This window comes from Artemia sp. Qi Xiang Cuo, chromosome 15, assembly GCF_049724085.1.
Source record: "Artemia sp. Qi Xiang Cuo chromosome 15, ASM4972408v1, whole genome shotgun sequence".
Classification (NCBI taxonomy): domain Eukaryota; kingdom Metazoa; phylum Arthropoda; class Branchiopoda; order Anostraca; family Artemiidae; genus Artemia; species Artemia sp. Qi Xiang Cuo.
The window spans coordinates 25,177,682-25,203,158 of NC_142808.1; the positions used below are offsets into that span (position 1 = coordinate 25,177,682).

At 34.1% G+C, this 25,477-nt stretch overlaps 1 protein-coding gene across 1 annotated transcript; it reads right to left on the reverse strand.

The window, feature by feature from the left end:
• Window positions 1-1,294: 1,294 nt before the first annotated feature.
• LOC148943485 (uncharacterized) lies at window positions 1,295-24,646 on the reverse strand. Its single transcript, XM_089101822.1, has 2 exons — window positions 23,635-24,646; window positions 1,295-6,108 (listed from the first exon to the last, which is right to left on the reverse strand). Exons 1-2 carry the CDS (start codon window positions 24,287-24,289, stop codon window positions 5,804-5,806), a joined length of 960 nt encoding a protein of 319 aa, XP_088957948.1. The 5' UTR covers window positions 24,290-24,646; the 3' UTR covers window positions 1,295-5,803.
• Between the last annotated feature and the right edge of the window lie 831 nt (window positions 24,647-25,477).

A 25,477-nucleotide genomic window follows, 5' to 3' on the forward strand; every position in this document is an offset into this window, starting at 1 on the left:
GACTCAGCCCCTTTAACTCTTTAGAAAACGTAGTTTTTTTTTAAATAATTTCTGCACGTTTTTGTGCAGTTTATTACTTATTATTGCTTGACTAAGTGTTAGCTGATCGTGTCAGGAGCTAAAGTTGGAGGGCTGCAGCCCCCAAACCCCCCGCTCTTGAAGATACTTGTGTTAAGGCTTTTAATTCCTGAATAATCAAATCAAATGCACAGCAAGATTTTCTTTTTTCAACTTTTCTTCGAGCATGCGGTTGTACGACATGTTATCAAAGCAGTGGAGACTTACCCGTAACCTGAGGGCCGACAGTGATACTCTTATGGAGACGCCCCTTGAGCCGAAGGATTTAATAGATTGGATTTAAAAAAGAAACTGAGTTTCTTTTAAACTTTAAATTCAATATATAAAAAATTTTCTCTGATGGGGAATCGAAACTGAATCTTCCACTTGAAAGTCAGGAAGAGCCACCACTGTACCACAGAGACACTCTTTACTTTAGTTTTAGTCTCTGCAATCTATTTTTGACGCAAGCAAATCCCCACAAAACTTGATATTTGGTTTTCGGAAAACAGGGAAGGAGTGATCGGATTGAGCTGAGATTTTGAGGATAAACTTCCAGGCCCCAGGAAAGCTTATCCTTGAAATTTCAGCCCGATCTGACAACGTTAAAGGGGGGCTGTGGCGGGAAAAATTAACATGGGCTCTTATAGGAAAACGATGTTTTTCGTAAATGCAAATTCGGGGGATAATTTTTTCGGTCTGAAAATATCAAAAGGCCCTAACAGGTCGAATTCCACTTCGAATGAGTCCTCATTCACCCGGACCGTTGCCAACTGTGACCTGTAGGCGTGGCTGATAAAAAAAAGAGAAATGAACTTTAAGTGGCTATATTTGTTTTTTGGAAAACAAGGAAGGAGTGATCAAATTGAGCAGAAATTTCGAGGATAAGCTCCCGAGCCCTAGAAAAGCTTAACCTCTAAATTTCAGCCCAATCGGACAACGTTAAAGGGAGCTGTGGTCGGAGGTTCGAAACTTCCGGCCCACTTTTAGCCATGAAGATAAAGTCGGAGGGGGGTAAAATTTTGCACGTTTATTAGTTGAAGCTTGGGCTACAAAATGCGATCCCTGCTGTCTCTCTGCGACCGCTAGGACCGGAAATCGCTTAACATTGTGGTGTGTCGCCTCTTTAAAGAGGCACAAGTGTGCCTCCTTGATTTTAGGGTGGTCTAAAACTTTTCAAATATTTGCAACTTGATTACCAGGAGAATCGAGAAAAAAAAACTAGTTTATCTTTCACTGGGATGGTTCACATTTATTTGGTACAGTCAACAAAACAATTTAATCGCACAATAACTTCGCTTACTAAACAATAACAAATACATCACGAAATGGCTGAAAACAGAAAGTAACTATTAAAAAAAGCCTCACCTGAGCAGGCAAAGAACAGTTGATAAATCCTAACTCACAAAAAAGCTGCGTTTAGCAGCATAAAATATTTTTTGTTTTGTGCTAAAAGAGGTGAGAACGTAATGGTCTTTTCCTCTAAAAATTTCCTGTTTCGAGTTTTGCTCTTAGAACTGTTTTCTTTTTTCCTAAGAAAAAAGTTAAATCTAAGACATTATTCCCATTGTATTATCTTTTTTGCAGTATACTAAATAAAAGAATTTGCTTCCTGAATTAATAATTAAGTGATGTCTTCCAGGCCAAAACACTGGAATCTTTAATTGATAACACATTTCCGAGGAGAGCTTGGGGGGGGGAGAATACAAAAGATTGAAAAAAATAAGTGAACCACTTGAAAATACATAAGATATTAGTGACAAACTGTGAAAATATTGATATTTTTTAGAAAAAGTCCTAAGCCCTAAAGTAAGGGTAAGGCCCTAAGCCCCCTTGTGTAGAAAGCTCTTGACATTCATAAAATATTTTTGGCAATATGCGGTCTTTATTTTTTCTGTCAAAACCAAAAAAACGGTAATTGCTGATGCAGTCTTACCAATTTTACAAAAGTCGAAAAATTTTTATTGCGTTTCCAAGCTTGGTATCCTTGTAGAACTTCAGTATATATTAAGCTCCATCAATTTTTACTGTTAATCTTTTCATTAAAATTACCGAAGAATCATGTACCTTGATTTTGTTTTTATTTTGATGGGAATTAATTTTTATTTAAAAATAAATTATTTTGTGCAATTTTTAGGAAAGTAAGACAAAAGACCAATACTTACAACAAGCAAAATATCACTAATCAAAACTAGACTATTCAGCGTATACTTGGTTAAGGTACTCTTGGCCAATGATAATGTGTGCAGACCATGTCAAGACTTATAAGATTAGGCTGCACTAGTATTCCATAGTCCATACAACATATTTGCAAACAATAGTGGCTCACCCAAAGGCTGGATAGTAGCATCCTTACATTTATTCTTTTCCAAAAAGGAGACAATTTTCCAAAATTGATCGGAGGATTTGTTTTTCTACGCTACTCTCATAAATAAAAAAAAAAAAAAAAAAAAAAACCTTCGAAGAGAAAATGCGTAGGAGGTATGTGAGACCATCCCTATCTCTATTGGAAATACAAGTGTTGAAACTAAAGAATGGAAGTCTAAGCCCTTTTTGACTCCCCCCAGTGTACAAATAGAAATAGCAGGATCAGAAAGCTGATTTTGAAATTACATACGCGTATTGTGGTGACATTTGGGCAATTACTAAATCATCAATAAGCTGCAGGGTTGTCAAGTTTGTAAAATGAATGATTTCCGAGCAAAGATTGTAAGCACCCATAGGAGCTGTATGAGTCTCTGATAAGCAAAGTGCTGATCAAATAAATTGTTTTACCAACTGATGTAAGTCTTGAAAGTAATTCCCGCCGAGAAAAAGATAGTTCTGCCCAGCCGTTGTACCTGAGTTAGACTATAGTCGTATTGGTCAATACAAATAAGATCACGTACAAAATCAGTACTAACAATGTATTTTGTTCATAATTTAGTGAGTTGGACAAACTTCAAGTTTTAATTGTAATTTGTAGTGAAGATTTAAAGCATTTTTTTAATAAATAAAATTAAAGCTTGGAACAGCAGTTCTACTGTTTTGACGATAAAAATGACAAAGAACAAATGTCAATCCGATATCTCCACTTTTTAGCAACATATGTGACTATGCGATGGCTTGGGCATTAAACTATCCCCAAAAGCCAGATTTTCATTTTTCTTTAGAACAAAATTCCAGCGAATCAGCAAATTAAAAATTGGTTGTTTAACTTTCTATTGTGTCTCTAAAGCACCCAGTAAAAACAGGGCTTGGGGAAATACGTTATGCCGCATTTCCAAATGAAATTTTTTAGACAAGACGAAAATTAATCGACCCATTAAAATCCGAGAAAAGTGTTTTTTCAACAAAGAATACAAAACAATATTTTTGTTGGCTGATTCGTTCTGTGTTTATTCATAATACGCCAAATAGAAACACGACATTGCGCTATGTTAGCACCTTGAAGCTATCTACTTAAACATAGATGGCATCGGTAATTAAGCCTATATCTTGTTTTCCGTTGCTTTTTCGGGCCTATTCGGCAGAGTGGTATCATGTTAGTTCACCAGCTATTATGAATCTGAATCGGATGATTCAGTTATTTGTTATTCAGGTAATTTTATTATATACGAGAACTAGTGATTTTGGTTCGTTACGACAACGCTCGGCGGAAATCAGCTTGTTGCAGCTAGATTGGCATTATCTTTGTAGTATTGAACCGTGTCCATTTACAAGGCTCACTTTGCAAATTATTTTGCAAAAGACAATGTGTATGCTACAAAAATTTGAACTGTTTCAAAACTGGGCTAGGTAGTGGATTTTAGTATGCTCCACCGCCATAACTAAAATCGCGAATTTTCCTCCTCCCTCTTTCCACAACTTTTGGCTGAAATCTCGCCTTGCAATCTTGTGTATTTTAGGAAAATAGTGCAAACAGGAAATTTCAACCAAGAGGATTGAGGGCATGGAATAAGAGTTCGAAGCCAGGAATGCATCCACGACCTTGTGTTTTTTTTTTTAAATCAGCTGGAAAAAGAAACATAAGCTAAAAATTCTAAATAGTTGCTTGCTAAAGGATGAGCCAACCATGTTTGCAATAATGACGCTGCATTTTAAGGTATTGCACAATGTAACGACTAATTGGCTCTAGAGATAAAATCACACTTGAGTTTTTTATAAAGCAGTAAAAAGCACTAAAATAATCTACAGCTTTAAATAGATTGCTTTGCACTAAGTACTGGAAATACATGATTTCAAATGCTAAAGGCCAGGGTTGCCATTTAAACAGTATTCCTATTAAAAAGCCCATTTCAGAAAAGTCTCTACAAATTAAAAACTTATACATATTTTTTTTCGTTTTTAAATCCTATGTAAACCAGGTGTGTCAATTAGGGGGGGGGGGGGGTCAGCATAAAGTATTTTCCTTCTTCCAGGATTTTAACGCCACCTCCTAGGATTTCAAGAACTATCCTTTTTGTTATTTTATTGAAAAAATGAAAAAACAATAAGATTCTGCCTCCTTAGATTTTGAAAAAAGAACTTCTATATATTCGTTAAAAAAAAATAAAAAACTTTTTGCCCCCCTCCTATTTTTATGAATTTCATGAATTATTTTCATGAATTGGCGTCCTTGGTTTAAACCAGTTGGAAATTAACCATTCAGCATTATAAAATAGGTAAATAGATACATTAACATCAAATTAAACTGTGGAAAGAAAAGTCTCATCTGAGAGGCATAAACATCAATTGCATACTTTTTACCTGCTTTGACACACTTAAAACTGTGGCAACCCTACTGTTTACTATATTCTACAACAAAATGAGTGACAACAATATTTGAAAGATTGTCTTGAAATTTAAATGTTTTGTTGGTTTTACCACCAGAAACATCGTTTTTTTATCTCAGATGGGGGTAAAAAAAATCTAAGTCAAACACTCTAAACAAGATAAAAAGTAATTAAATTATTTGCGCCAAATATATCTAACCAGTGCTAAAGAACAGTCGACTGGATATATTGCCCACTAACCGCCAGCATTTTGTTCTTTGAACTAGTACAAGGTCAATCATTGTTATTAAATCGACAGCCTTACTTCAAGCTTGCCATACAAATAACCAAAAAGATTGAACAAAAATAAGAAAGCAAAATACTTAACTACACAGTACAAAGTGCAGAACAATCAAATATATTCTAATCATCACCAATTTACTCAGCGTAAACCTGGATTTTAATATGACAGTGTCTAGGAGCAGGAAAACATTACGGTGCCATTGTTCAAAATAAAAATTTTGCATTCTCAAATAGTAAATTCTTCCCAATAAGTGTTTTTGATAGTTATTAGCCTACTCCTAAAAAATGTAAGCAAACTTAGCTAAGATTGACGAAATCATGATTTTACGTCAACTTACCGACTATTAGAAAAAAATGACTGAGACAATGGCTATTGTTGACTATTTTTTTTTCATATATAAATTTATTATCCTGTACTGAATGTAGTAAAATTTAACACTGTCACATTAAAATTCATTTACTCATTGAATTTCTAAAAGTCTTGTGATCTACTCCATGATAAAACATGGTGTAATAGTAACAAAATATACTTGTGCTTATCACGAAGCCAAACAAAGATCTACAATGAAGTTTCGAAAAATGAGCGAACTTGTATATATTTCAAGCACAAAGTTGAGCAACTAGCAAATGGCTTTGGGATAACAAAATTGTCGTCAGTTATTCTTGTCGATTGATGACGGTGTCGAGCTTAATGGAATTGGAAAAAGAGACTAAAGTTTGGAACACGAAGAAGTACCATTCACACCAGCTAAGGTTTGTCCACTATGTATATCATTGTGATTTTGTCTCTGAGTAGTCTTTTTGTTTTTCATTCTTCGATTTTGGAACCATATTTTAACTTGTCTTTCAGTGAGATTCAAATTTCGTGCTAGTTCCCATCGTTTCTGCTTTGAAACGTAGGCATTAAATAAAAATTCTTTTTCTAATTCAAGAGTCTGGAACTTGGAATATGGCTTCCTCTTCTTTCGAACTGTCACTTGACCGGTCCACTCTAATGGGTTTGCACCAACTGCACCTACAAACAAAGAAAGTGTACCAAAGGGAAAACACATACAAGGTACATTTGTGCGGTTGCATATTTTTAACGGCCAACTGTTAAAGGTATTTCGGACCCTGATTACATGCACATCACAGGGTTGTAAACCTTGTTAGACTGAAGCCCTTCAAAATTGTTATTATTTTTTCTCAATAAAGCCCAATTTGTATTGATTTCTCTCTCTCTCTCTCTCTCTCTCTCTCTCTCTCTCTCTCTCTCTCTCTCTCTCTCTCTCTCTCTCTCTCTCCGAGATTTTTTTGGTGTATTCAATCACAATAAAGATAATAATTGAAATGTGTCCCCAGTTTATAATTTTCTTTCCATTAATAGTTAAACTGCATGCCACGCTTGAAGTACGTGTCTTGCTTACTTCTTTTTTTTTTTTTTTTTTTACTATAGTCACACTCTCTTAAGTAACCTTCCCTTACAATAACAGTGGCATATTTCCGGCGATGTAACTGCCTCTATTAGATCGGTTTTATGTGAGCCGTAGTGATTCTGGCACGGGTTTTCCCTAGAGAGGGAGGAAGGTCTTATCGCTCAATCATGCTGCAAACTTCGGACTTCTGGTTTTACCTCGAGTAATAGTATATCTCTTCCATATTTTTTTCTAGGGAAAATATCAATAGATGTTTTTTTTAATCAAAATTTTAATTTTATACTTTTTTTGCTTTTTTATATGGTTAGTAGAATCTTAAAGATTCCCTGATATTTTGCTTTAAACGTCATTTTATCGTATTCAAGTTAGGGGTGTCAATTGTTAAGGGGAAGAAGTACAGGGGTTTATAGCACCCCAAGATTTTGAAAAGTACCCGTTTTGATATATTCATTGAAGAGAATTGGAAGACAACAAAACTGCCGCCTCCTTTAGATTTTCGGAGATTAACACCCCAGGCTCAATAGTATTTAAACTAATCTGATGTCGTCTTGGATATTCCTTCTAATTTTTCTATTAATTAAATTTTTGTCTAATGAAAATCAACATTGACATTAGAAATAAAAAAACAGCAGAAATTATCCTGTGTATAAGAGGGAATCTGCCTCCCTCTTCTCAGTACAATGAAATTTAACTGTTTAAATGAAAACTTTGAAAGTGCAAACAACATAGTCATTTGGTGATCGTAAGTATTTATTCTGCCATTTTGCCTTCCAAAATCTTTGAACGAAAATGCTATTGTTTAAAGCAAATCAATTTAAAAAAAAAAACCATAAGAGAAGTTTTCCAAAGAAAACTAAAGAGCTAAGTTAAGCAAAAGATAGGCAGAGATAAAGTCTAATAATTTTTCATTATTAGAATAAAGTCTAATAATAGACTTTATAATAGATATAATAATATAATATAATAATAATAATATAATAATAGACTATATATAATATAATAATAATATATATAATATAATATATATAATAAATATATATTATATATAAATAATATATATAATATAATATTATAATATATATAATATAATATATAATATATAATATAATATATAATATATAATATATAATATATATAATATATATATATATAATATATATGTGTATAATATAATATATAATATAATATATAATATAGTATATATTATATATAATATAATATATAACATAATATAATATTATATATATAGTATTATATATAAATAGTATATATAATATAATAATATAATAATAATAATATAATAATAGACTAATAATAGACATCATTAGAATAAAGTCTAATAAAGTCTAATAATTGCTCAAAACTACCTTAAACTCCCGTCAATAAATAAACGAAACCCTAAACGAACAGAAATTACAATATATAACCGAGACAAATTCAAAACGAGCAGAAACTAAGAGGAGAAGGGCTGACGCCCCCCGTGCCTTAGAAACACCGGAACATAGCTTGCACTTTACTGAAAATATTCCTGGTTTCGAGCTTTGTTTTCGTTTCTGATAATATCGAAAAAAAAGAAACAAATCACCATCATAAACAAGATTATTGGAAAAAATGAACATGGATTGACAGTTTAATATATATGCTGATATCCATTCCTGAAAGTCTTAATAATTTTGTATTTATTAAAGTTTAAAAAAGAAAAAAAAGTTAAAATTATCTTGTTTTCACTATAGTACAAATTATTTTCTGGTCTTTAGAAGTCACAGGCAGCGTCAACCTTACTCTTATTAGTTTCTGTTCGTTTTGAATTTGACTCAGTTATTTATTGTAATTTTTTTTCGTTTTTGGTTTCATTAATTTTTGATGGAGATTTATGGTACTTTTACCCTTGAAAAATCATTTGACTTTATCTTTTCTAGGGTTTGGTTTAATCTAGCTCTTTGATTTTAATGCAGATCTTTACTTTTCTTTGGAAAACCTCCTTTCTGGAATTTTTTTTTTAATTTATTTCTGGTCGTTTTTAATTTAGATAATCTTTGTCATTAGTAGTAGTACTAGTAGTAGTTGTAGTAGTAGCAGTAGTAGGAGTAATGTTAGTAGTAATAGTAAAAATAGTACTCGTATCAATAGTAGTAGCAGATGTAGAACCAGCAGCAGTAGTAATAGTAGCAGTATGCACATAGTGCCTTTTGGTTAGTTCAACATCCCTCTCAACCCGCCCTGAAAGTTTCAATTTAATGCTTAACGCTGTTTCTGAGAAATTGCCCATACATTGGATGTACATACTGTGGGCCCTTGGGCACTCTGGATATACATATTGAGTTTTGATTTTGTTCAACATCCCGCTGAATATTCCCTGAAAGTTTCCCCTTAATGCCCTCAACCTCGATAGAAGCAGTATTCGTAGCAGTACTAATAGTACTAATAGTGGTAGCATGCACACAGTGCCTTTGGTTAGTTAAATATCCCCCTCAACATGCCCTGAACGTTTCGATTTAATACTCTAAGCCTTTCCTAAGATATTGCTTATATGCCCATTTGACAACCTGTATGGATATGTTGTGTTTTAGTTGAAAATTCCCCCTAAACATCCTCTGAAAGTGTCACCTTAATACCATCAGCCTTACTAGTAGCAGTAGTCGAAGTAGCAGTAGTATTAGTAGTACTATGCGCATAGTTCCTATTGTATAGTTCAAATTCCGCTTCAGCATACCCTGAAAGCTTCAACTTAATGCTCTAAGCCGTTCCTGAGATATTTTTTTCTCATTAAGTGTCTTTCTTTGTAAGTGCTTTATTGATTATTTGCTTCTATTTGGTCATAAAAAAACTAATTGTTTAATAAGTCTGGTCGCTGATTTTCTATAGTTTAATTTCTAGCCTGTGATTTGTTATATCTTTTTTTTTTGCCAGATTTGTGGAGTCCTGTATCATCTGATTTCAGTGTCATATTTGAATGAAGCCCCTTTCCTTCTGTTGCTTCTTCTCTTTTCTTTTTTTCCTGCTCAAACACAGTTTAAACGGTATCGTCAACAAAAGATGTAAGACACACATTTTTCAAGTAGAGATGCGTGAGATCAACATAGATAAAGTAAAGCAGCGGAACTAACACTGACCCTTGGGGTACTCCACACCTCACTGGAAATGCTGCTGAGCTCACATCATTAAACACTACTTTGAGGGATCTCCCTGTGAGATAGCTATCAAACCCCTTTAAGCCCTTTCCGCGGACACCTAACGGCTCCATCCGACTTAGTAGCGTTTGAAAATCAAATGCTTTGAATGCTTTACGAATATCTATAAATACAGACAAAGATGTTTCGCCTCTATCTTTCACCATCCTGTGAATACCATGTTTTCTTACCTCTGGGATCTGAGTTTCTCAAACTTCTAAAATGTCCAGTTCAAAGCGTCTGAATTCGTCAGTCAAAATTTCTACAAGATAGTTATTTTTTAACGTTGCAACATTCCAAACTGCAATTTTCAGATTGAAATGCAATTTTGAGATTAAAATTGTCTCTAGAAGAGCAACAGTCCCAAATACCAGTGCAGGACGAGGACCAACACATCGTCTCAGTAGTACACGAAGCGCTTAAGCCGGCTTAGAATCGGAGAACAGTTAGTCCTTGGGACCTCCAGTATGAATGCAAGCTTTATGTAATCCTGGGCCCATATCGGCCACAACATGGTTTCCCACACTTGAAAACAGCCACACTCAAGCCTAATACCTCCGACTCATTAAGATATCATTTCTAAAATTATTACACTGCTATAGGAAGGCAGCCCAGAATAGATAACTTAGCTAGGAAGAGGTTTTTCATCCCAAAAAAGCCCACCAAAACCAATGGAACCAAGGTACAATATCCATTTGTCAAAATCCAGTGCAAATTCTGTTTCGTTTACTAGGCTATAACTTCCTCGAGGGGCGTCACTCTTTAACGTCATCCTGCTACTCTGTTTGTAGTCATGGCCTTGGTAACAAAAACTCGTGAAGGCCCGCCCCGACGCCACTATGAGGCCACGCAAGCTGGAATTCCCTTTCAGGGGTAAGAGCTGGGGAAAGAAGTCATTACCGAGCGGAGAGCCAAAACATCTCACAGCATCGGAACAGCTGCAATCTTTATACCCAGCCTATCCTCGTCAGAGCATTCGTAAGTGAAGATGTAATAAGCAGAATAACCAAGGCAAATGTTGTTTTTTCGCCGTTCTAAAAAGTTTGGAAGACTAAGAAGAAAAGTTTGCGAGCTTAGATTTGAATATTGGAAGCCAAGGTGGCATTAGCAGTCAAGTATGGCTCTGAAGCGTGGGAGCTTCGAAAGGCTAAGAATTTTAATAGTTTCCAAAGTAATCATTCAGAGACAGTACTGCTCCTGGTACTGGTACTGGTCCGGCTGACCTTGTATCAACAATAAGCCTTACGAAAAGTGTGGTTCCGTCCCTACTATCTCGGATTATAATGATAAAAGAAAGATTCACATGGCTGGACAACATTTTATGGATAATAGTTTGCTAAAGATTGTGCTTTTTGGTCATCTGTTTGGGGCCAAACAATAAACAAGTCTAACACGGATGGGGTGAAAAGAGGTCATAATAAAGGGTTTAAATTAAATCAGAACTTCATGAAGTTTACAAGGAGGAAAGCCTTGAATAAGTTGGGGTGAGCAGATGTGTGTGCAGCTGTGTGGGCCTCATACGGTTTGGTACTGTGGTGAGTTGCTAGTACAGTAGCATATATACCCACTAGTACCCAAACAAATTTATGGCATATCCGTACAAATGCGTTCCTTTTATAAGCCTATCTATGAAATTGGAATGTAGATTTGAAACAATAAATAAATACAAACATCGTTCGCACCGGGGAGGCACCGTTCTCTCCTACTTGACGTAAATACAAAACTCTTTGCCCATATGATATAAATTTCCCTCACTCACAAAGCATTTTATGGCCTATCCTTGAAAATACATTGTTTTAGTAGTTTTTCTTTCACTCACACAAGCAGGCTGGACTGCAAATGAATTATATATATATATATATATATATATATATATATATATATATATATATATATATATATATATATATATATATATATATATATATATATATATATATATATATATATATATATATATATATATATATATATATATATATATATATATATATATATATATATATACAAAATCAGTAAAAATAAACTGACTGTTGATTTTACATAGAATAGAATCATAGAGCACTTTAGGATACTTTTTTAAATAGAAAAGCATTTTAAGAAGTTTCTATATGGTTGGAATTCTTTTAATTGAATGTAATTTCTGCAAAATGAGATCGATCCAATGAAAAGCTCTCTTTTTGGTTTTACAGCCAAAAATTCATGATTTATTGACAAATCAGAAGGGAAACGTTCTTCGTAGTGTTAGAACTAAACAAACTTCGGAAATTAGGTCAATTATCGTAAATTATTATACTACAAAGAAAGAGAAAGCTGGGTTTCTGGAACATATATACTATGGTTCATTAGTTCTTCATGGCGAGTAATGCTAAAGAGTGATTCAACAGTTTAAAATTTTACATTACATGGAGTTGATTTCACGAATAGAGAGACAAATTAGTTGCCTTATTTGTCATTTTTGTTTTCTTTTTTTAGAATGCTCATTGAGTTTTCGGCAAATATAATAATATTTCTTGTTTTTACTCAGAATTTATATAAGAATTTACATTTTACACTAAAAGTTATCGATACCATAGCTCGCGAAATACTTTAAGGGCTGTTGATTAGTTTACTGGATACTGAGGAGGGGGCCTTCTTTTTATTGAAGGGTATATTGAGTTTAAACAGGAAGATTATATTCAGACGCTTATCTTTAAACTGAAATGGGTTTTCATGACATCCTTCCAAAACCATAATTTGTTGAAAGAGCTCCTGCTCTCTTCAACAATTTCAAAATTATATTCTGAAACCCACTTTTATTTCCGGTCCTCCTCAACAAACTTACCCCGAACTTCAGATAAATCTTAAGATGAATGCAATTTATCCGCTAATTTCCTTTAAGTTCAAGAAATATGTATAAACTAAGAGTTAAACATAGTCGTTGAGGCGGCTCCGCCATCTATAAATAGATTTTCAGTATCAAACGGAAGATCATAAGAAGTAAATTAGTTTTACAGAGTGGGTGGGTGGTACGAATCATCCCCTCAAAGTATCCTTTGTCCTTAGAAACCCCATCCTATTGTAAGCTTTGACAATTAGGACATGGAATTCTTGGCATTTAAGACGTCCTCCCTCAGTCTAGTTAGGGGTACCCTTTACTTTGTGAGCAATCGAACCAATGGTCGTAGAAAACAGATAAAGGGCTAGTTCCAGCAAAAAAAATTAATTCATGCTACTTTTTTAAGAAAATAAAGATCGTGCCTCAGTACTTTGCCGTTTTCCACCATTACTGTGTGCAACTTTGAATCAATGTCACGAGACAGAAGTGCTGAGCTATTCATTCCGTTTGCGTTTTCAAAAAGCCTTTTAAGAACCTACAAATTACCAAAAGAACGCTCTCACGTGACCGTATATACCAACGTATGCCCATTATTAAGCAGTGAGTAATATATTCATTTAGCTAATTAAAGTTCATTAAATAAAAACGGGCTTATTTAAAAAGACAATTCTAAAAAAACATAGTTTTTACATGAGAATAAACGGTAACATTTAAACTTAAAACGAACAGAAGTTAGAGTGAATATGAAGAGGGCTGTTGCCCCCTAACCATTTACTATTTGCACCGAAATTTAACTTTGCTGAAAGATTATTAGGACAAGAAATGTTTGCTCATTTGGTCATTGCAAGTCATTTATTTTAGTAAATGCTGTTCAAAACACTTGCATTGAAAATCATTTTGTTTAAGGCAGGCATGTTTAAATATAGCCTTTAATCCTCAAAGCTTGACGATAAAAGCTTAAATCTCAATACAGAGCTTGAGGCCCCATCCTTATATTTTGTAAAATTAGTATTTTTAAGTAATAATGTTGCACTTTCCTATCTAACTTTTATACATAATATTAAATAACCTGGTATTATAGAAAATATGTGTACACAGCCAAAATTATTGACTAATCTCTAGCATTTGTTCTTCTTATAGCAGTATTAAAACAATTTACAAAGAACAATTTCATTTTATCATGTAAATAAGATAAAGTAGCAGATTTATAGTTAAAGTATGCTATAAAAAGAACATCTTACATTTTATGATACTGTTTCGCCACACAACGCGTGGTCGTAATGAATTTTAGCACTCCATAAGCAAGTCCATTACAGATTTACTAGCCCTGGCTAATGCATAAAAAAGCTTGAATTTTGCGGTCAAATAAACGACAGAACAGTTTAAGCGTCGAAAGTGACAGAATGAGGACCAATAAAAATAATAGATGTCAATGATAGTTTCGATCTTCTTATATTTCTCCAATTTTTTCTGCTACTGGAATTAAATAAAGTAATTTCTTCTTCGCACGCTTCTTCACAGCAATTAACACGTAAAAAGGGATCAGAAAATTTTTTGAGAGAGGATTTAACATGGAGATCAAGGTTTCAACAATTTATACCATCAGTAAAATCATTGGTGTATATTGAGACGGTCCAGGGGTTTAGACCTCTCTTATCCTAAAAAATCAATAATAATACACAGATGGAAATTCCGATCATTTAATGGCATTTTTGTACATTTTTCTACAGCAAGAACCTCTCCAAAGTGAACTGAACCCTTTCGAAATAGAATATAGCCAATATTCCGGATCTCTATTGCGGTCAACCTGCAAATTTGATTAGGCAAAGAGAAAGTAAGTCAAATAAAATAATTTCGTGTTGGAATTCTGTCAAAACCCCCCAGCATAAAATTGATCCTGGAAAGCCCACCCCCGGAAACCTCCCTTCCCACTTAAGATTCTCCCTATGGAAAATCCCCCAGTAAGAAATTCTCTCCCCACTCGAAAAATGTCTGAGTACTTCCCAATAATTAATGCTATATGTAAATAATGAGTAAATTTCATGACTTACAGACCTTTCCCCAGGGCTATGGGGGGGGGGGGTCATGTTATCCCCAAAGGCATACTTATTGGACTTTTCAATTATTATTAACAGAATGCACTTCAATCGTTTTGGTCATTTAAAAATGACACTGGAAATATTAATTTTCGTTCGAATGAACTCTCTCCCAATATTCTGGGACTATTGGTTTGATACGATCACCCCTGGGGAAAAAAACAAATAAACACCCATCCGTGATCTTTCTTGTGGCAAAAAAATACAAAATTCTGCATTTTTGCAGATGGGAGCTTGAAACCTCTACAGTGGGGTTCTCTGACACACTAAGTCTGATGGTGTAATTTTCATTAAGATTGGTTAATTTTTAAGGGGTATTTCCCCCTTTTTTTGAAAATAAGGCATATTTTCTCAGACTCGTAGCTTTTGGTGGGTGACACTAAGATTGATGAATCTTATATATTTGGAATCTGCATAATAAGCCAATTTTTTCATGTATCTATTGATATCAAAATTCCGAGTTTGGGTTACTATTGAGCCGCGTCGCTCCTTAATTACTGTTCTTTACCACAAGCTGTTTGATTTTAAAGAAGTAATGTACGCTTAAGCTGTTTTACTTCGTGACCACTTGTGAAGCCCTTCCGTAAATTTTACACTTTGACTTAAGCGTGAGATTTATTGAAAGTACAAATTAAAAGAAGTAATTGGATTCTAACCACAGACAAAATATGCTTGCATCGATTTGTTGACTCGTTTTGCGTTCGAAGCGGAATAATTGTATACTTTGCTTTTTTTCAGGCTATGGGAATTATAAAGGCTAGAGGTAATATGTCATTATAGCGTCATGGTATATTCCAAACAACACATAATTACGTCAAACCAACTTTTGTTAGCGTTAAGAACTGAATCAAGATTCGAAATTAGAAAAGAAAAATTAAATTCTAGATTTTAGGTCTCATATTATTATTATTAAAATTTGATTAAAAACCATTACTACTAATTCCCACTTTCGGTTGGATGTACAGACGGTGTGAAAAGAGTGCTTCCAGGGGTGTGTGCAATCACACACTCCTCAAGGTTCACTTTTTTGGGAGTATGCTAAAAAAGAAATATATTTTAATTAATAAGGTAATATTCATTAATCTTGAATCCACGTTCCCTTGAAAATTTTAGTTTCTCAACTATTTTCCAAAGAGGAACTGAATTGCCGTTTTCTTTCGAGTTAGCTACCAAGAAGGATTTTCTGCAACTGTTTGAAATTATAGAACAAATTGTAATATTCTAGGAGTTTTAGGAAAAAATTGTAATTGTTCACTTGAAGACTATCTTCCTAGCAGCATAGAAAACTATTCATAGGTCCTCGCAGTTAATAGACTGTATTAACTGTATTTAGCTGATGCACTTTGACACAGCCTGTAAAAACAAAACTGGTAGCATTCCCCCAAAAATATAGTATATTTGAGTTTTGGGGTTGAATTACCTCCAATGGACACCAATGATTGGTGGCCAAGCTTTGCTGGCGTAGCTTTTGATACCAGATAATTGTGTCCACAAAAAAGTTGAGGGGCTTGAGTACCCCAGAACTCTAAAATATTTTGTTTTTTTGGTCAGCAGGTCTCATTTGATTTCTTTTAGAAATATGTCAATTCTATTCGCACAAATTTTCTTCGAAGTTCTACAAGTGTTTCTTGAAAGGCGTACCTAGTATATCTTTTAAATTATTATCGTTTCTTCTCTGTGACTATGGCACTGGTTTCACAAAGTATATGTCTTAGAGGACCTAAAGAAAATCTTGCTTTGATTTGACTGGGGATGGCCAAAATTGTTCTTAGGGGCGAGGATATATTTGTTTCAATTTTCAGAATGAATTTTATTTTAATAATTTGTATTTTTTTTTCTTTTGTCCATTGCTAAACCTTACAGAAGCCAGGACCCCCTGAACCCTCGTGTAAAGGATTATTAATTTCATTACTACAGACCCGTACAGTTCCAAGCCACCTTAAGTTAACTTGCAGGCAAACACTACTCATCTATCCTCTAGAATATTTTTATCCTCTAGAATGAGAATTCGGTTCAAAATTTTGCTTTTGTTACTTCTAAATATATTTAGTGAATTTTTAAAACCTCATCCCATCGCGGCCTGGGGCGTCTAAGAACCTTTTTCTTAAAGTCTAAGCACAATGCCTAAAGCCCAAAGCCCACAGCAATACTGATTTTTTGAATCAGGTAAACTCAAGCCTGTTCACAATAAATGATTAGTTGACATTCATAGTCGAATGTAGCCAAAGCTTTATTTTGTTCCTATTACATCAAAAATTAAGGGAACAAATTGTGGAAATAGCTGTCTTCAAGATTTAAACAGAAGCTAGAATCTGGTTGATGGCATCAGGCAATACCTCCGATTGAGACAAACTGAATCTGTGCAGGGGCGGATCTAGAGCAAAATCTTTGGGGCCCTGATGTGACAAGGGTGCCAATGAGTAAAGTCTTGGGCGAGGGGTTGGGAAGCATTGTGACAAGGGCACCAATAATTGACCAAATTGACAAATTTATTTTAAAAAAAGAGTGAAAAAAAGCAAAAAAAAGCAAGGAATGAGGGCACTTGAAAAAATCTTGGGGGATCTCCCCGGATCCATCTGGATGTGCCAGTGAATCTATGCGTGTTACAGCATTCAACTACCAGAATCAGTTTTGGACCGAATCTAGAACTCAAAGTTCGATGATGTTGAGCTTAGTTTGAAGATAAAATTCGAGTTGACCCATATACCTACAGAAGAGTTCTAAACTCCATTGAAAGTAATCTGATCCTGTCTTGAAACTGAATTCAACATCATAGAATTTTTATTTTTGTACCAAACAGTTGGTTACAACGAACTGTAAGTACGGAGTGACTCTCCCCAATAGTAAAATAAACTGAAAAAAAGTTGGTAATAATCAATGCGTGTAAAGAGTTGGCTTTTTATGCTGATTCCAAATATTTAAAATTCGTTAAGTTTAATGTTACTTATCAGAAGATACGAGCCAAAGGAATTTGCCTGATTTTTGGAAAGGATGGACCCCCCCCCCATAATTCAAGTGATCTTATTGAAAATTAAGCTATCAGGTTCAGCATATCAGAGAACCCTATTGTAGAGCATGTTTATTTATAGTTTGTTTGTGTGGGGGTGTGAATGTTTGTGTTTGTTGTTTTGTTTGTTTTACAGGGATGACTGTATCGAACCAATAGTCTTAGAAGATAGGGAGAGGGCTAATATGAACGGAAATTAAAAGCTGTAGTGCTCTTTTCAAGTGACAAAAAAGAATGAAGGGCAACTAGCCCCCTTCCCATGCCTCTTTTTTCCACAAAAATATCCGATTAAAATTTGAGATAGTAATCAAATTCGGCATAGTTGAAATTTCTAGTAACTATGCCTCTGAGGATGACAAGACCCCAGAGCCCGTGGAGAAAGGACTGTGAGTTATATAATGTGTCCATTGTTTACATACAGTAAATTTTCTTGGGAAACATACAGAAATTGTTTGAGGGGTCACTTTATGCGTGGGGAGGGAAGACTTTCCACGGGGAGGGTTTTCTATGGGGAAGAATGTTTCAGAGAAGAATTTTTTCAGGAGAAATTTTACGCTATGGGGAGGAGGGGGATTCCTTGAATGGTTTGAAAGACGGTCAGAAATTAAATATAAAAAAATCCAACTAAAAATAAGAACCAGCATTATAACTTAAAACGACTTGAAACTATTCCGTAGATAGGGGAGGATGACCTATTCTTATCCCTCGCTCTTTGTGCTGAAGCTTGATTTTTTATGTCAATTCCTTAAGAACGACCAGATAAAAATAAGCTAAAACTTTTTATTTCAATTCTTTAATAACGACTTCTTAAACACATGGGCCTCAAAACTGATTTTGTAGAGAGAACCACATTGCGATAATGTGGCTGATTCCAAGCTGCAAAATGTTTAGCAGAAATTTTGTGTATCGGCAGACTTTGTCAAGCCAAGGACTTGCCCAAGCCACCCTTTCATGATCTGGCTGGGGTATATTCTCTGGTAAAATTAGCAGTGTACACAAGAGGGTTTTGGGCCAGGCTCCCCTTCCGAAATATTATTATCTTCTATAATTTCTAAAATTCAATGCATTTGTTTTTACTATTTAACAACATATCCCCCCCCCCCACTCCTGGAATAAATTAGTAGGAAAGAGTTGGGTTTAAGCCACTTAGTTAAAAAAAAAGTCGCAATTGCCAACTCAAAAGCTCGAAAACGGTGCCTACATTGCCTCCCTCTCTTCTGGCCTCCCTCTCTAAGTTTATCTCATCATCAGTGCTATGCCTAACTTTTTTTGATGAATTTAGTAATAATAACCAATAGGCATCTGGCCAACGCACCGTCAATTTTGTTATAATTAGCTTATCATATAAATTACACCTAGTCGCTGTGCCAACCTTTCTATGAGAATTTACGATTTGATTAATATGACTCATAGGACTCCAACATTATCAAATAATTTTCACTTGTTCCTAAATTGCTTTCTTAGTGAACAGGGAAGTTGCGTGCAAATCTATATAAATAAATCATGTCTACGCATCTGTTTACCTCCAGTCGAATTATGAGTCCCTAAAGGCTATTATGTTGCCATTGCTACAATGAAAGGCGGTGCCGTTTTACGCTCTAAGAATGAAAAAGAATATCCAAGAGCCATCTAAAATCACACAGATTATTGAAAAAGGATATAGCCTAAATTTGTTTGTTGATTATAAAACAGCTTTAAATCATTGTTTACTTGATGCTATATTTGTTTTCAAGTAGCCTACTGATTTTGTGCCGTATTCCTTCCAACAACTTTTATATACACAAGAGGGTGGTCAAGCAGAGGAAGGGGGTGGGGGGGTTGTTGTTTTCAATTTTTGCTTACTTGATGCTATATTTGTGTTTTTAAGTAGCCTATTGATAATGTGCCATGGTCATACCAAAATATTTTATGTAAGACGGTGCGGTAGAGCAGAGGAGGGGGGCATTTGTTTCTGCCCATGCTGTAAACTCGTTTGCGTTTCCGTAGATTTATTAGAGCCTCTTAATATTTAAATAGAAACTTCTCTCACATGGACTCCTAGCAAAGATTATGGGCGCGTATCTCCGTCTGAAGAGGGGGAAGGGGTAAATTTGTTTATTCCATATAGCAATGGAAATAATTGTCCAAAAAAGGCACACATTTTTGATTAGCCCAGAGGATTCTTTACGGTCAAATATTCATCAGAATAATGGATAAAAAATAGATAATTCAGAATAAGAAATTTTACATTATTGTTGTAATACTGACTTTGATATTTAAACTTAGTCCTTGACTTGAGCTACTAAGAAGCCGGCATTATTTCTTGTACAGCCGACAAATTACTATGTTTTTGACCGTTATAGCAAAAAAAAATAATTGTCCTGAACATAAGACAATAAATCATAAATAAAATTGGAAAATATGAGCACATTTAAGATCAAATTAAATTATAAAATACTATGCTTTGCTAAAAGGCATTGTCAATTGAAAACAAAACAGAAATTGAAACATAAAATATTTTGAGCGTTTTTAATTCAGTTAAAATGTGTATAATAACTTGTAATCTATTTATAGCTAATTATTATTATTATTATAATGTTCTGTGATGATTCACTTGATCTACGTGAACAATTCTTTTGAAGTTCGATCTCACTAGTTTTTTTTCCTCTGTTGTTGCTTTAACTACAAAAGGTGCAGTGCAGGTAAGTATGCAGCAAGTGCAGCAAGCATGAAGATGAAGACGGTCTTTATGCACATACAGATTATTAATATAATATGTTTATTTTAATGTAGGCGATGTAAAGCAATTTTTCAAATTTTCTTAGTAGGCCTACCTCATTGCCAGTACAACGGAACAAAGCTTTCTTTATATCAGCTCACCCCCACAAGGGTATAAAGGTGTACAAAAAAGCTTTAAAATACGGATCAAAAATCTGTTTATACGCATCTTTGTTATTTTCTTACGAGTTGGATTTTTTTTTTGGGGGGGGGGGGTCAAACCTTGACCCTCCCCCCTTAGATACGGCCTTGATAAAGCCTATAAATACTTTAGCTTTTTTTTTTTTTTTGACCGGACAAAATTTTATGATTAGCGGCTTTCTTTCCACAATCGGAAAGTAATTTAAAAATAAAATCTGTCATCCTAGAAGCCTTAAATTCACCCAGAAATTGAGAGAAAAAAAACTTGGAAGGAAGGAAGATACGCAATGGAGTCTGGCAAAATCTCTTATTGCCCTTAGACGAGAGCAGCGTCACTTGCAGCTTAGGTTGGATGGGTCCCTCAGTTACACACCGTTATCTTTAACTGCAGTTTTTAGAATAAAACTTTATGTTTTTAGGTAAATATTGAAAAGAAACTTCATTTTTTGCTAAAGAAACATTTTTTTTTCTCATGAACTATTTCTGGTCTTATGAACCAGTGATAATGTTTATGTATCCGGGGATGTTTGTTCAAAATATTGGGACTAATAGAAATTATTCTAACGCAAACCTGGAATACGTCCAATTATCGACATAAAATACTTCAAGAAAACTACAATATTGAAAGGCGTGTCTAATTATAGTGAAAAGGAAAAAAAATGGAAGAACACACCTTATTTGAATATAATACTTAGAAAAAAGAAGGATGTATAAAAACGAACATGTTATATATGTATAAAAACAAACATTTTATTTTTGTTGAAGAATAAACACTTTATTTATGTATTTCTATAATCTTGGCGTGTTATTTTTTCCTGATTTCAGCACAGTAATTTATTATTTACCAATGTCATTGCTAAAAACTCGAAAGTTTGCTCTAAAATGTTCCAGTCAATACTCTGTACTCTATTTGCTGATGCTCTCAAAATACTTGAACATAGTTACTCAGGAGTAGCTGAAAGTTTAGTATACAAAATAAACGAGGGTGCTTAACGAATATATAAGAAAAAAGTGAAAAATAAATAATTTGATCATTTTTTTATTTACTATATGTAAAATATTTTCCTTCGTCGATCAAGTCTCCCATTAAGACAATGGTATTGATTCATAGAAGTTTGAGGAGAGGGGGGCCAAATTGTAGTTTTCAATATGGGGGGAAGCATAGGGGCACATTTACCTCCCCCCAATTGAGGCCACTGATTAAAAGATAGTTTATTTCATTATAATAAAAAAGACAAAGCAGTAGTTAGTGATGGGGTTTTGACAAAAAAAAAGAAGAAACATATAGGTCATAAAATAGTAAATAGATCAATGTTTACGTAAATGTCACTAATAATAAAATATAAGTCAACTAATCTATGCATAATCGGAATTGGTAACCTTGTGGTGAAATGGGCTGGTAAGTTATTAAACCACAGATGAACAACAGATATAGTAACCAAAATAACATTTACTAACTAATAAGTCATATAGTAACTAATAAGTCAGTATCACATACTTGATTCAGAGGGACACAAATAGAAGTGTAAAGACTGTAAGCCTTCAGAAAACTTACTCAATAAAGATATTTGCCTATATCTGTGTATCTGATGTAATGAAATCGATAAGTTTATAAAAAAACAATATTCAGAAGTTTTGGATTCAGAACGAAAGGGAAGCAGAAAATATATTTAAATAACGTTATGAGCCCTTAGACAAAATCACATGTAATAATTAGTTAGATGAGGCGTATGCAAGATGTGCTCTAGCAATGGACATTGAAACACCCGACTATGACGATATAAATTATTTTTTCATTAAAGCGGAAAATTATATTCTACCGAGTTGTTTTTTTTACGTAGGAATAAAAAAAAATTAATTTTATGTTCCTGTAAAACATTAATATTTAATTTACCAGGCTTGTCGAGATTTTGAAATTTACCAAGATTTTAAAGCCAACTTTTAGTTGAAATTTATTAATTCCTAATACATCGGATGCCAAAATTTCTAAATGAAGCATAGTAGAGAATAATTTTTCAATAGCAAAAATATAGAAGATCAGAAAAATTATAGGAACAATTTTTTAACTTGAAATAGTAAAATCATTCATTTTTAAGTACGTATTTTAACCCAAATGCTATCATTTATTCAAGGGGATAAGCCGTATAAAACATACTCTTATACTAAGTTCTATGAGACAACAGAAGCGTGGCTAAATTATTATGCTGTACTTCTTTTTCAAAGTGAAATCTTCAGAAAAATTTAAATTTTTTAAAGCTACTCAGCCCCTTTTCTTGCAAAATAATGTTCAAGTTTCCAAAATTTTTACTTCGATGTGAACTATCTTGAATAGCGGTGATAGATAAAATCGAGCAAGAATAAGTTTCTGTTAATAGATTTTACCCAAAAATTACATATGCGCAATTTAAAAAAATAAAACATACATGCAATTTTCCCTGAAGTCACAAATTTTTTCAAATTTTTAGTTTAATAATCAACAAAAAAGTCAACCTTTCATAAACACTTAAAAATTAAAAAGAAACTTATAGTTAAAGGAGTTACATATTTACATATTTTTTTCTTTTCAATCGGTTAGTAGAAACTTTGTTTCGAAATTTGTATTATTACTTACTTTTGGTCAGAAAGGCCGCTATTCAATGAAAGTCATAAATACATACATGGTCAACTGGTTAAACACCACTTTAAAGTGTAAACAACTCTAAAAAAGATAATTTTTTCAAAACGTAACAAGAATTTAGAATTTGAGCTTTTTTAAACAATAAAACTGGTTGAAAATAGGCTAATGGAGCTTTAAAAAAATCTAAGAACTGTTCTTAGTTTTTCCTTTTTTTTACAAAAATTAAAAAAAAATAATATATACCGTTAAAGAGCTATTGAAACAAAAGCATTGTAGCGAATTTACCAGATAAGAAAATTGAAACAGGGAAGTTATAGAATTTGTCGGAAAATACACTATTCTCATGCAATGTTCCTTTGTCGTAAAAAATCGATAATCTGACAAGGGTGATTCTTTGAAACAGACGAAAACTACCTGCTAAACTTTCAGCAAAATCAAGTTGTAAAACTAGTTTTTTCGCAAAGGAGTGCAAAAAGGTATGCTATTTAGAATTGCAAACGAAAGGAAAAATGGCAGATACCTGTTGCGTACAATGAGGGCGGCATATCTGAGGCATAGGCTCGAATCCCATAACCGTCATGTGAAAAGCATCCTGCTTCGGCTCTCCTAACATCTTGAGGGTCTAAATAACCGGCTACACTAGGAGAAACCCCCATTTGCGTAGGATTTGCACCAAGAGGATGAGGGTGAGGATGTCCATGAGGCTCTGGAACTCTACCTCCATAACCATAAGCACACCAGGCTTGACCGAACTGTACGGAGGGGTCAACACTGCTAGAAAGCATTCCAGGCCCTGAACCTGAATTAGTAGGCGCGCTGACATATTTACTATATTCTGCTGGCCAAAAGGGTATTGAAGGTTTTCTATCAGTATTATAGTAAGCTGCCGCGGCTGCAGCCATATTGTCTCTAAGGTGTTGAGTATGGTATGTAAGGTCAAAAGGTGCAGTGGTACTCGAAATGACGTGACCGTCTACAGAATAGGCCCAGGACTGGGCGGTATGGCGTACACTATCAATTGTATCTGAGTCTACCTGGTTTGAATTGCAATATGTTGATGTCCTTTTTGTTGAATAGGGGCTAGAAGTAGTAATAGGGGATATTGCACTTTCCCCAGAGGTTCTTTGAGACGGCACAGAGGCCGGACTTTCTTCGAAAATCCCACCCGAGTTCATAGTGATGGGGCTACAAGGTGCCCCACACAAAATTGCATATCACAGAAATTGCACTTAGGGTCAACACTTAAATTTCAAAACAGTAGTTCACAGTCTTGTGACAAAATCGAAATGACCAGTTAAAGATATTTTATGAGCACTCAAATCCAGGTAAACTAAGCATACACTGGTTTATTGATGTTAACTTCACATTTACGTTGCCACGAAATGGGTTTTTATCACTAAACATTTTCCCTGAAATCTACCTGAAGTGCCTGCAACGGACGCGCCAATCGTTTTGCGTGAAATACAGGCTGCCGACACTATAAACTCCTCCAAAGTGCCGACGTAAAAACGTCCGCCTTCAAATGGGCCAGCCTCAACATTCAAACTACACTACTATATCTTGCATTTTAAAGAGTGCTCCGGCGAAGAACTTTTCGCGAAACAAGACACGGCTGCGCGCTTCTACATATTTGCAAAAAGCCCTCTCAGAGTAAAAAATACCGCTAGATGCCATTGTGTGAAAAAAAAGATGCAATAAAATTTACAGTTTTGATCTAGCTCGCTTAAAGGGTATGTTGAAAATAATTTGAGTCGTGCTAATTTAGCAGTTAATATGCATTTTATTTCACTTGAAAATTCGATTTTGCAATTTTGAAATGAGACATCTTTTGAAAAGGGGAATGAAATTTGTATTCAGAAAATTAAAGGCTAATACCTACGTATTTATTTTGATATTTCAGATAACGTTTTTGAAGTTATTATTCTTCTACTTATATTTAATATATTCGATTTTATATCATAGAAAACACGTTTATCCTATATTATTTATGAATAAATGTTTCTTTTTCCCATTCTGATTGAAATAAACTAAGTCTATGGTCCCAAACAGACTAATACTTGTGTAGGGGCGAATATTCCTATGATTTTAGTAAAATTTGCAATTAATTCAAGAATTTTCATAAAAATAAAATTTCAATATTACAATACCGAAAATAAGACAGTTTCTTGTAAAGAGTATTAAAAACAGTTTTTTGACATGTAAGGTCAGAAAATTGCTTTTGATGTATTTTATGTATACTCAGAAGAGATAAAGCCCTTAATTTAGTCCTAAATTCGGTATGCAAAGTTACATTCTTAGGGTTGAAATACCCAGTTTGTTCATGAATATATGTTTCATATTTTTTTTTATTCTGATTGAAATAT